Source organism: Diadema setosum, chromosome 2, assembly GCF_964275005.1.
Source record: "Diadema setosum chromosome 2, eeDiaSeto1, whole genome shotgun sequence".
NCBI classification, from domain to species: Eukaryota; Metazoa; Echinodermata; class Echinoidea; order Diadematoida; family Diadematidae; genus Diadema; species Diadema setosum.
The window spans coordinates 46,109,714-46,123,490 of record NC_092686.1 but is presented as its reverse complement, the minus strand read 5'-3'; the positions used below and the strand labels follow the sequence as shown (position 1 = coordinate 46,123,490).

At 37.5% G+C, this 13,777-nt stretch overlaps 1 protein-coding gene across 1 annotated transcript in view; it reads left to right on the top strand.

The window, feature by feature from the left end:
- Window positions 1-13,286, top strand: part of LOC140245704 (amidase-like) — a 34,197-nt gene extending 20,911 nt beyond the window's left edge. The window contains exons 4-13 of the mRNA XM_072325245.1: window positions 4,199-4,329; window positions 7,341-7,513; window positions 7,990-8,129; window positions 8,837-9,037; window positions 9,755-9,829; window positions 10,275-10,440; window positions 10,827-10,889; window positions 11,640-11,740; window positions 12,294-12,480; window positions 12,897-13,286. Of these exons, the coding sequence (XP_072181346.1) occupies window positions 4,199-4,329; window positions 7,341-7,513; window positions 7,990-8,129; window positions 8,837-9,037; window positions 9,755-9,829; window positions 10,275-10,440; window positions 10,827-10,889; window positions 11,640-11,740; window positions 12,294-12,480; window positions 12,897-13,126 (1,467 nt within the window). The 3' untranslated portion in view covers window positions 13,127-13,286. The remainder of the gene's footprint in view (window positions 1-4,198; window positions 4,330-7,340; window positions 7,514-7,989; window positions 8,130-8,836; window positions 9,038-9,754; window positions 9,830-10,274; window positions 10,441-10,826; window positions 10,890-11,639; window positions 11,741-12,293; window positions 12,481-12,896) is intronic.
- The last annotated feature ends 491 nt before the right edge of the window (window positions 13,287-13,777 follow it).

Here is a 13,777-nt window from a genome sequence, read left to right as displayed (position 1 = left end):
TTTCTCTCGCAGTGAGTAATACCCGTATTTTCTCTCTTTTATTCGAAGGTCAGGACCACTTGGAGACAAGCACAAAATGTGCTTGATTTTGCTGTTCAGCTTATAGCGCTAGCAAGACACGCTGTAATCGACACGATTGCATAGAAGAATACCAGCTCTTTAGGATGTTAACTTTCCTCTTTCATTATGTATCTGTGCCAGCATTTGTAACAAAGCAACATAAGTTTCTTCAGTGGATTAGTAGGCTTACCGAGTACCTCTTGGTATATGCATGTCATGTACCACTATCTTAGTAGGCCTTAATTCTTGTTTTTTTTTTTCTGAGGGTGATGAAAATGATGCATGAAAGGGCTGGGAAGAGACGAGTGACTGTAAAAACATAGAAACTAACAGCGGACAAACCGTTGAGGTGGTCACGTACCAACTAAGCCCCGTATGCCTGGGTTCTCGTACATCATATCCAAACTATCTTCGAGATGAGTATTGTATCACAGATAGAGATTAATTGCCGTGAGAGACACATACCACATTGCTACCATCTTGGCACAAAAGGATATCATTTCAAAGCCCCGTCCTCAGTTGAAAATATAATCTAATCAACAATAAAGACGACAAAAGTAATTTGTTACTTATACGTTTAAATCATACAGCCCTATGACAGAACAAGAAGGGAGAATAGATTGTGTGATAATTCAAAACAAGGAAGTTTTGACTGACCCTTGAGGTGATAAATGTGAGCTAAAGTATCTGATGGTTCAAGACACCAGTGAAGTGTAGGCCTATAACAGAGAGAAATACAAGTCCAGGCTGCAGGAAGTATAGATGTCATGCGTCACAAGGAAGTACAGTGAAGTGTGAAATGGTGATGAAGGGGGGGGGTGCTTTGAGGTATAACCAAGCACATTGTGGTAATTCCATTATGTAGAAAACTTCAGGGCAGTTCGCTATGTCAGTTCTACATCACAGTAGAAGAATAATGTGGGTAGGCCATCTCCTACAATACCAGAAATTCGAACGGGGTGACAATCGTGCTGATATCCGATCATTGCAGAACCAGGGATATGGGATTTCCCACTTCCCTGGTAGAACCCTATAAATGTGTGCATTTTTGTACATACATGGCCTTCGTGCTAAGAAGATTCAAAATCTCGTGGAGGATTTAATTTCACGATTACTGTAGGCCTAGTCCTTTTTAAGTTATTACTTAAGAACTTAAATCCTTAAGTGCTTAAATTCTGTAGCCGTGAAGTTGAGTTAGTATATACAAAGCTATAATAGGAGCCCTCCTTCGAAAACACGCGTAATTCTTCCGAAAGTATTATTTTCTTCTGAACACGGTATATGTATGATGTAAAAGTAGGAACCATCAGGAATACTGAAAGCCAAACGCCCCTGTATGTTAGATTTGACTTCACTCAACAAGAGTCAAATAAAAAACAAAAGAGCAGTAGAAGTTTCCTGTCATTACTACTTGTGCAGAAGATCCCAATAATGTTATCTTGAAACGGCGGCAGAGTTGCAGCTATACATGACATGCAAACTAGATGAGGCGACGATGTAATCTTTTTCAAATCTCTTCCACTGGTTTATGACAAAATGTAATTAGGAAAAAAGAGGTCATTATCTGATAAATAACGTATTGCAACAACGGCCACGACGGTCACTGCTGTACTCTGTAAATTACAACTAACAACGTGATGTGAATTGAAGGTAGGCCTATATGGCTGAACGGGTAACCCCCTGTTTCTTCATACTGTATATGTATAATGTATATGTATATGTAATGTATATGCAACTTGTGTATATCTATATCTGAAGACGGAAATGAAAACAACAACAACAAGGTATTATTTATTCCCTATGCGCCTCTTGGAGTCCCATTGGACTATGCTCCTTCTTCATGCTCAATGACCGTTTGGTAGTGAAAGGTTGTAAGAGCCTCGGGTATAGTGCTGAGAAGCCCTAACTCCTCTAGGAGCTCCCTTCTGTCCGTTTCCGCGTGTCTTAGATGGCATGGGAAGTTAAAAGGGACTGCAGTACTCATTGAGGTGAGGATTCAGCTTGTAACGTTTTGTGAGATATTTAGAAACCACTCTGTGTAAATATTAAAGAGCATATTAAATTCTAAGGGGATCAAAAGTTTATTTGATGAAAGTCGGTTTTGAAATGACTGAGATATCCAAAAATAAGGTAAAACAAAGATCCTAATAAAAGTAATGGCCTGTTGATTTTATTAGGATCGCTTTTTGGATATCTCAGTCATTTCAAGGCCAATTTTCATCAAATAAACGCTTAATCCTTCTTGAAATTAAGTGCTCTCTCATATTCATCAGAGGTTTCTCATTATCTCACCAAAAGATGTTATAAACCTGAATTCTCACCTCAACCAGTAATGCACAGTCCCTTTAAAGGTGGAGCATTGTTGTACCGATGGGACCTACTTTTGTAGTAGGCCCACGCTGTACCGGAGGTAATGAGGCTGCCAATCAATCCGTAGCAGCAAAAATCTCCTGAGGACGCATACCACGCGGCTTCAAGGAACGAAGTCTTGTAGACTTTGTTCTAGAAACCTCTCCTGAAGAGATTCTCAGTTATCTTGCACTAAAGGAGCCACACAGTGCATAAATTAACATTTTGATAAATATTTTCTAATCCCTTATAATTCGTATATATTTCATATATATATATATATATATATATATATATATATATATATATATATATATTTATTTTGCGTTCACAGTAATCATTCCTGCAGCTGTAAGCACCATCAAATTTTAGCACTTTTCAAATTTGGATGGCATCTGTGGAAGGAAATGACATTACCAGTAACATTCACTAAGAAGTTATGTTTTCGAGAGTATCATGGGTTTGCTTTGTTTAAGAACCATCAAATACTGTATATATATAAGTGACAGATTTCCATAACTAGAAGAAAAGCAATAATGATAAGTAATAGTAAGTAATAAGCAATAGTAATAACAGAGCAGAAGTAGTAGTAAGGTAGCAGCAGCAGTTGTTGCAGTTGTCAACTGTTGGAGTAGTAGTAGTAAATAATAATAATAGTAGTAGTAGTAGTAGTGTAGTATAGTAATAGTAATAGGAGGAAGAGCAGAATACTAAAGTAGTAGAAGTTGAAACCGAAGAAAGTGAACAGTAATTAGCATTTATCCTAGTTGTAAAATGTTTGCAGTTATACAATAACGATCACAACCGTACAAACGGAATTGAATGTGTTGTCAATAATCTAATTCACTTTTATTTCACTTTCCATACGGATGTCAACACATTTATTAGACGTTATAGATATGTCATGTAGTAGAAAATTATGTAGTAGAAAGAGTGGAAGAAGAAATGACTGTAATACTCTTATCTGTACATTAATCAAAGTTGTTATGACTCTTCTTCAATGGACGCATAACTGTACAAATACCTCAAAACGAACATACAAATAAATAAATAAACAAACAGACAAACAAAATACAAGCACACCGGAAAACCCGACGTGAAGAAAGGCTCACGTCCTTTAAATCTCTCGATCCTTGTCGTGGGGACTAAAATTATTTCGAGTTTCGTATTGAACACGGGAAGGTCTGGAATGTCCTCATCTCAATAACATGCTGCTACGGGTACAAGTTATTATTTGTGATGTTCTCTCCGAAGCGAGACTGGTGAATGATCCATGACTTATTCTGGTAACGTGATACCAGGTCCGTGTCAACTATGATATTCAATCGACGTGTTGACATGATGCCTCACGTCGCAAGAGAATGATCACCATTCTGCTCTCGTCTACACGTTGCATTGTTTCATCTTTCGAGTCCACGACAGGAATGCGATACCCATTAAGCACGGAATGCTTGCAAACAAGGACCAAACCCTATCTCCATTATTTACTTCAAAGGACATAAGTCACCTATATATGACTGTGTACAGGAAGAGAGGAACGTTAATTTGCTTTCCTGTTTAATGACTTTTAATTAGGCCTACTAAGTATATAGATACATAATTCATCCTACAAGGTGGGGTTGTAAATCGTGACTATATTATCATGATGTATATATTACAGTAGGAAACCATAGAAATTGGTTATGGCTGGCTGTGACGATTCCCTTATCTTAACAGGGTATCTCTGGCATCTGATTCCTGAGTGTCTTTTTTTGTAATTTGTTCCCCTATTTTTCCCGTCTGTATGTAGGCGTACGGCCCTGTTGTGCAACGCCAAATAGAGCGGATAAACGAAGCCAGCAAACTACCCGAGCCACGCCTCCCGGTGAAGTACCCGAGGATGCCTGGCCGCAAACCGACTGAAAATAGATACAACGCATGGTAGGTAATGCAGACAAATGGTGACGGTTCGTGGACGTACCAAGTGGTATATGGTTTCTCAAAGGCAGAAATGACGGGCACGCTTATCATATGAAAACATACCTTGAAGGAGATCATCGCGTTCATATTGACATTATACTGCCTGCTTAATACACAGCCTCTTCGAAAAAGAAATTCTGCAAGATATCCTCCTAACTCCCTCATTTTTTCCTCTCTCTCCTTCTCTGTCCAGAGAAATTAATCTATTGTTGTCGTTTTTTTGGGTGATATGTGCTAAATGAATGGGTTAATTACCTTCATTTTATTGCTGTTATTATTGTTCTCATTACTGTTACTGTTGTTATGATAATAATAATAATAATAATAATAATAATAATAATAATAATAATAATAATAATAATAATAATAATAATAATAATAATAATAGTAATAATAATAATAATGATGATAATAATAATTATTATTATTGTTATTATTATTATTATTATTATTATTATTATTATTATTATTATTATTATTATCATTATCATCATTACATCATCATCATCATCATCATTATTATCTATCTCTCTGAGAGCACGGGGCTATGTTATGTATGTAGATAATGAGGGCAATATGTAGCCTACTGACTCTCATCCCTATTTTATTCCAAGCTTAAATTGTATGTTGTGTCAGAACTAATATCTATTCATTTGATCATTCATTTACTTTTTTCCTATTTCCACAGAAACATATGAATATTTTACAGAAATTGAATACACAAATTACATCACAATACATAATAAAAGATAAGTTTACAGAACATCTTTAATTATATGGAAATACTGGAAATGGGAAGGAATGCTAAAAAGCAGAGCTTGTTATAGGGTGCATTCCACCCCACACGTAATACAACAAATTAAATATTTTTTGATATACTGTTATACATAAAAATAAGAAATACAAAAGTATCTTAAGTATGGAAACCTAACTAACCCGAAACAAAGACCCTAGACAAATCCCTACATTAAGTCGCTGTCATGCAGGAAGAAATATCAGAACTATATCATAGCAAATTCACATATTTTTCCCCCCGACACTTTATGTTTTCTTTAGCAGCACTAATTTGCGAATACTGACGGTAGTAGATTGTTCAGTAATGCGTGATTGTTTCTGTGGGAAAAAAATACCCTTATAAGATGATGACGTGAGAATGATATGAGACATCAAATTCCGATCTACAGTACACACGGTATACGGGTGATAATATCCGCGCATGTATTGTGAATTGTGAAGTCTTACCTTGCGGCTTATTTTACAGTCATGACAAGAACTGACATTCTCTATAGAGCTACCCACTGTGGAAAGAATATAAGATGCCGCTGGATGCCCACTCTGGTGTGCTTTCTGAACACAACACTCTGGTTTGTATTCTGAACATGAATACACTTCCCACAATACTGCTGCGACCATTTTCATGAATTAAAAAAAAAAAAAAAGTTGCATTTGGTTTTACTGGGTCAAAGTCACTTAGGAAAGGATTGCTAATCACTAAACCTTGAACATTGGACTTCTTTTGATCCAAACAGCAGAATTCCAGTCATGAGTATGTTTTCAAAATCCGCAAAAATCAATATAAGCGACAAAAGAGCGATAATGTCTGCAAATAGTATGTTCATTTCAGCATTGACTCGATTATTCAGTCCCGAGAGCGTTGATGCGAAGCGATGAGTTTCCTGACAAAATAATTATTTGCATTAGTAGGAGGGGCAAGATGTCACCTGTATAATTAATTATCATGCTCCATGAGGTCAACAAATAATTCTAATAAATTTTCACCATTGACACGGACTACCGGAATCAGCGGCACCCATTAAAGTTGATGAATTGCATTGTGCGACGGAATAACGACCACATTGGGGTTAGTCTATCCCCGCTCAGCCGATGGTGCAATAGTCAAATGATTTAAAGTGCAATGTCACACCATGTCCAAGTTGACGTTAAAAGATAAAAGTAAGATTACACGAAAAAAAAAATGTATGGTAGAGGTTTCATCATAATATATTCGGGCAAAGAATAGATTCACATAATAATGGGATGTTGACATTAGGTGCAAACCACACACATACTCATTAGGAGAAGCAAGGGATGATGACGTCACAATGTCGTATTCTTCCCGTTGGTTTGTACTCCAAAGCCATAAATTTCATCTATTTAGTGAAGAGTTTATGTGCTGGTCAATGGGATATCTTTGATGTGATGCCTTCATCATCTCAATGCAAAAATCGATGAACGCCATATTCAAAGTTTAAAGGGATACTTTAAGTTTGGTTGAGATAGGGAGTCAGGCTGATTTATTTATTTATTTATTTATTTTTTTTTTTTTTTTTTTTGGGGGGGGGAGATAATTAGAAACTACTTTACAAAATATGAAAGGGTTTATAATTCTAAGAGGAATTCAACATTTACTTGATGAAAATCGGTTCTGCAATGGCAGAGACATCCAAAAACAAGTAAAGCAATGTGGTCTTGATAAAAGGTAAGACCCACCTTTCAAATACTAGGACTTCTTTGCTTTTGGATTTCTCTGTCATTTCATCCCACTCTACTTTAAACTTGATGCAATGTAAACAGACCGTCGCAAGTTCAGTGACATTGATTTCCAGCAAACAATAACCATCATACACAAGTAAACATACCAATGCGATAATTTTGAACACGCTGGAAGCACATCTCACACTGTCAAGAACTTGTGGCGAGTGTACCCTAACATAAATGAATTTCACTGTGCAGTAAGTGAATACGTATATTCAGAGAGATCAAGATACACAAAATAGAGACGGGGACAGGGACAAGGAGAGAGATGGAGACATATGAAGACAGAGACATTGATTATATACCTATGAACACTGATACTGGCGGGGTAGGAAATCGAAAGTTTAAACTGAAGATGATAATATCATGCATGTTGCTACCCTTTTCCACGATCCGTTTATAATAATGGTAAGGTGTACTCCATTCCTTCCGAACAGGAGTGTCGTGTGCGGTATCTGTGGAGCCCCATCTGGGAAACTACAAGGGAAGAGGATCGGCGTCAAGGACAACATTGCCGTAGCTGGCGTCCCACTGCAAAATGGTTGTCACGCCATGGAAGGTTACATGCCGGATTTCGACGCTACAGTGGTGACGAGAGTGTTGGATGAGGGTATGCCAGCTACCCCGCACTCACTGTTAACTCATTTTGCAAACAAACATGCTCAATGCATCTCCTTTTTCGTTTTTGTTTAAACTTGAATTGCTAAGCAGGCCATCTTTTATCCCGTAAGTTCTCATTTTTTTGATGACGTTTGTTTGTTGCACTGTCCCCGTTTGCCATATCAGCTCAGAAAAGTATTGGTTTTGTTGAATTATTTCATATTTTGCATTCGTTTCTCTATGTATCACGCTTTCCACGTTATCAACGTCTAATTTAACGTTATGTTTTTTTTTTGTTTTTTTTTTTTTTAGAAATAAATGGTAGAGCTTAGAAATGGGATTAAAGTAAACTTAAACGGAAAGACGTGTAGCAGACTATCTTTTATTTGGATTTGTTTACTAGTCAACTGTTTTTATCCCAAGTTTGTAATAATGATACATCTGTATGTATATTTTGCTCTAGTAAATAATTTCTGTTTGTTACAGGTGGCGAAATAAGTGGAAAGATGGCATGCGAAGACCTGTGTTACTCCGGCAGTAGCTTCACAGGGGCTAACGGTCCGGTCCTTAACCCCTACGACACCGAAAGGAGCGCCGGTGGTTCTAGTTCTGGTTGTGCTGTGGCGGTACGTCATTGATGTATTATATTCTTAAAAGCTTCGTGGCAAAGATATATCTTTTTGAACTGCACTACCTTGTTTTATGCATTTTTTAAAATGATTATAATTTCATTGACAGAATATGGATAATTTGGATGTCTATATGCTTCGGGATGTTTCCAAAGTAGATTTTGCATATCCAATAGTGATACGTTAGAAACATAAAATAGCAAATGAAGGGCTTATTGTGCAATTGATAGTGGTATAAACGTCTTTCTGTTGAACCTAATACTATTCATACAATTGTGATAAAGACTAGGAAAACTCCAGTACTAACATTCTTTTTTTTTTTTCAGTAAAGCCAGGGAGGTGGAAGAGAGTTTCTCTCTTCCACCTCCCTGGTAAAGCCGTACCTGGTTGATTAAACAATGCAGCTGAATTAAACATAGAATAGACGAAAATATAGTAAACTCTGTATAAAATACTTTTGATTTTTTAATGAATACCAGGGAATGCGCATTGAAAGAATTTCAGACATGCTTTTCAGAGGACCCAGAATTTCTGAATCACACCACGCGTCACATTATACAACTAATATGAATGAAAGTGAAAGCATTCGTAATTAAGGTCCGTCTTTTTTTTTTTAGGGGGGGGCGGTCTTAAAACTTATCAAAATCATACGAATTTTAATGTCATTGTAATAATGTCATTGTAATAATTATTTCTGGGAGCAGATAGCGGTCGGTGACGTAGATATGGCTATTGGGACGGACCAAGGCGGTTCAATCCGGATCCCGGCAGCTTGGTGCGGAGTGGTCGGTATGAAACCAACCTACGGCCTGGTTCCATACACTGGCGCCATCTCGATGGAGCCCACCATAGATCATATCGGACCTATGGCGAGAAATGTCGATGACTGCGCACTTCTCTTAGAGGTACAACTGTATGATATTATAATTATCATTGTAACAGGGGCGTATCGAAAATATTTGGGTCATGATTTATCATTCAAATTTGCTTGCATGAAAATCACAGGAAACAATACATAAAATCAAGAAAAATTTTGATAGAAACAGCAAGACTGACAGTAATAACATTGAACATTTTAAGAAGAGCCGTACAGTGTAACTCTCCGGGATGTTCATGATGAGCGTTTGAAACAAAGCAAAAGGTATTATAAGGATTTCCCTTGTTACAATCTTTTAAACGTATAATGTGTAGCGTAGTTTATTACTGGTATTCTAAAAGCCGAGGAACTCCTCATTTACGCCCCAGCATGTGGTTCCCAGTTTTATTTCCATTAGAGACCAACAATGGAATAGACCAGCACGTCATGTCTGTCGTGTTGATGTATTCAGTCATAAGAAAGAATGTGAATGAGTGTCATCCTTTGAAACAAGTCCTTTATTTTGCATGACACATGAAATTGGTAGTTCCAAATTGATGGATGTCAAAACGTTTATTGTTTCCAGTTCATAATGAAGCCACTTACCTTATAATAATTACATACACTGTATCCACTGAATTTGTTGTACTTTGTGTGATTTATGGAACGTTATAAAACATGAACTTTTTAAAAACTTTATTGTATGTATAACCAACTCGTTGCGACGAGAACAAGTTTGAAAATCTTTCCTCCGTTTCATGTTCAGGTTATCGCTGGATACGACGACGGGTTAGATCACAGACAGCATTCGACGATAAGGGTACCAAAGTACACAGAAGAAGTAAGTTAATTGATTTGGTACCTCCGCAGAAACAATGTCTGTGTTTTAAATATGCATTTCCCTCATCTATAGATGGCTGTCTAACAGCCAACAAGAAGAAACTATCAAAAACTAAGAGTTGATGAGCATGGCTGAACGAAGAGAACCGAGATCTCATCTCGCCTTCTTGGACTCGAGAAGTCGAGATGTCGAGGAAAACATCTCGTCTTCAAGGCGGTATACCTATAACCCTAGGTATCAACCTTTCTTCCAGTTTCTTTATCTTGATTTTCTCATACAGTCGTGAATCCTTTAACTTTCTCCCGAATCAATTGCCTTGAAACGGAATATTTTTCAGTCTCCATGGTGGATTCATGCAGCATTCAACAAAATCAATAGATGGCTTATACATGCATGAGGAAAACTATTCATATTTTCTATATTATCCTTGTTGTCACTCTTCCAGATCGAAAATCTGAACATTGACGACGAGAGCGTCGGTGTTCTCTTAGAGGGATTCGACAGCAGCGATGGTGATTGGCGGGTGCACTCGCTGGTGTCTAAGACTCTTGACAAGCTGAGTGAATCCGGGTTAAAGGTCGAGGAGGTGTCCGTCCCTATGCACAAAAACGGTAAGGATTACGTCATCACATTAAAAAAAAATCAAAATGGCTTGAACTCTCGCTTCAATGCTGAGTAAATTACATCATGTTCAATTTGTGGGGAATTTGAAATCACATTGTCATAGATCAAGATGGCAGACTTCAGATATGTTATACTGCGTTTAAATAAAAGAAAGCCTAGCCTAGTAAAATACCTTACACTGATGCCTGTGTCTTTGTGTTTGTGTTTTTGTTTTGTTTTCCTTTCTCATGCGAATATATTAGTATCTCTATGACAACCTAGCATAATTAAAGGTAAAAACCGGGTTGCATAGCATACACATACCACTTGATGTAGAACATAAACTTACTCATAGCTTTCCTTTTTGTTCTCATGGTTGATCCTTTGTAACCAGGTCCAACAATTTTCTCATGCTTTGCCAAGGAAGGGATCAGTGAAGCATCACTTCAAAACGGAGGTAAACATTGAATATGATTGTTTTACTACCCAGTTGATTTTCACAAAAGAATGGCAAACTATAAACAGACACAATCTGACACAAATTTCTCATTTTTAGATGGAATTGTAACAGATTATAAGGGCTAAGTACCATCACATAAACATCCTTCTTTTATCATTGTTTGTTATTTAAGGTTTTATTTTCGTCAAAAGCTCAGAAATCTCATTTCAATTTGCTGTGTGCACAATCTGCTCACCGGTAATAAAAATACTTGGAGTCCTTTTCATGACAGTCCTGAGAGAGACTGTTCGCTAATAAGACACACTTATGAGACACTTCATGAAATGAATTTTACTTCTTTACCTAGCTACATGAGCGGCTTATGTGATGACTTCATGAAACGTACCCCTGGTAAAATGTATTTGTAACGGATCTTACAACCCGTAAGGGTTTTTCGGCTATCTCATGACATACGCTACTGCAGATCAAGTAATGCAGTAAACAGATTCAGTTAGGCAAAAAATTAAAAGTCACTTTCAGATCATGGTGTGTCTTTTTTAACGCAATTCTGAATGAGTTTTCAACTTTTGCCCTCAGCTCGTATAAACTTCTGTACTGGAGTCTTGGTCACACGCGTGATATAAGCCTTTGTATTTAAAATGTACAATCGTGAATGGTCTTAATAGGGTAAGTGTTTAGGACAAACATTAGAACTGAATAAGAAGTAGCCATAGTTGTCAAAACTATCCCTCGTTTGTTCCCAACTAGGCGGAGGCTACGGAAACCAGGGATTTTATCCAACCAGCATGATGGCAGAAATTGGGAAGGCATTTAAAGCAAGACCGAACGACACGTCACATCGAAATAAGGTAAAACATTCGATCATGCCAATCCATTTAAACTGTCAGTCATGGTGTCTCTTTGAAAAAAAAAAATATCTGAATTTTGACAGATAGACCTACCTTGCCAAATATTAAATCCACATGCTCTTGATATTCCTTACAACAAACATTCATTGTTCACAAAGCTTCCGAGTCATAGCAGTGATATGGGGCACTAAACGAGTACAAAAGTGTATAACTATGAATGATGAAGTGATTAAAAAAACCCCAAACAAACAGAAACACAGGCACACACTACAACTAAAAGAAGACAGGCTTGATTATTGGGTCCTATACGTTTTATAAGTTCAGCTATAACTAACTGACATTTTGCAATGCTTATTTTTTCTGTAGTTCATTAAAAGTTGACGTCTTACAGCACAGATACTTTACAATATTTTTTTGTAAAACCTTTATCGAGTTTTACTGCTGAAAAATTGTCATCAGTCTTTTTTTTTTTTTTTACTTTGGACTAAGACCGGAAAAATAAAATGGCGCTGGTGAAATTTAAATCCGAAATTCAAATTCCAAATCCAATCAGCTGACGAGGATAGTCGGCCAGTACCTCAAGGAAAACTACCAGGGCTGCTTGTACGCCAAGGGTCGCAACCTGGTACTGAACCTGCGAAAGGCGTATGACAAAGCTCTCCAGAAATTCGGGGTACTTGCCATGCCGACCATCCCCTATACGGCCGTTAAACTTCCGTCCAAGAACTGCTCAATTTCAGGTAAGTCTAACCAATTATGCTCACTGACTTCTGTTTCATACATTAATGGAAATGTAAGTTCATTATTGCTGTCAGTCAAAAACCAAACGGAAAGGTAACATGAAGAAGCTAAACATGAGTCCCGGCATAGACTCACAATAACTTGTTTGGCAAATAGGCCTATTAGTACATGGTAGTCATCTTTGTCAGTAGTCAGTGTCCGTCGCTCATAATCGTCTTTTTGAACCTCGATCGGTGGATCTGTTCGGTTCTAATTTGAGTTATGTGTCATTCCATTAAATTTAACGTTTGTAAAAAAAAAAAAGTCACAAAAATGACTGCATGAAAAAAAAAAAGGTTAAAGGATGAGTCTTAATGAATATCGATCAATGGTTCTTTAGTAGTTTGATTTCATGTTAATACCGCTACTCTTTCAGAACAATTCAACTTGAGTTCCACGTGTACACTGAACACCACACCGTTCAACTGCACCGGACATCCCGCGATAACCGTCCCGGTAGGAACCGTTGACCGACTCCCCGTTGGAATCACGTTGGTTGGTCGCCATTTTGACGAAGTGAGGCTTTTCAGGGTTGCCAAGGCGATAGAAAACATCCAGCAGCGCAATGAGAAGCCGACTTGCACAAAATTCCCATCAAGACTGTGACGTGGCACAGTGTTTTCCAGGGAGTATGAGAGACATTCCTCAAAACCATAGTCTACCGACTATTAGCCCATGGCAAAATACGCTACATAATGTTTGGCTATACGTTGACAAATGCGGACTTGCATGCTCACCACGTTTGATGGTCTAGTGGCGATGCCACGGTTTAACGCTATATCTCAGTACTAAAAATTCGCAGTGGTGACCAATCAAATCTTCCCTAGGCCTATATAATTATAATTGTGTACAAGACTTAATTTTACTGGGAAGAGGCTGTGCGAAAAAAAAGTTAGATCTTGATGAAACTGATTAATTTATATATTAGATAGAGGGCGCTCCAATAAGAATGCTGATTCCATCATGATCACATCTTCCCACGTAATACGCTGCGCCCTGATCCACGACTGCAAGTTGTAAGTGTGTACTGAGCGAGATTGTGCTGTAGTTTTTGTTTGGGAATTTAACACGGGAATCGTGAAAATTCAGCACAAAATTTGATGTCACTGCATTGTAGAGATAAAAGCTAAAGAACAAAACAAGGGTTCTATAGGGTCTACAACCTGAATAAGGAAAGGTTACACAAGAACAACTGATTACATATGCAAGGACTTCTGAAAGATCATGAAAAAAGGGCTGAAAAAAAAAATCGTCACT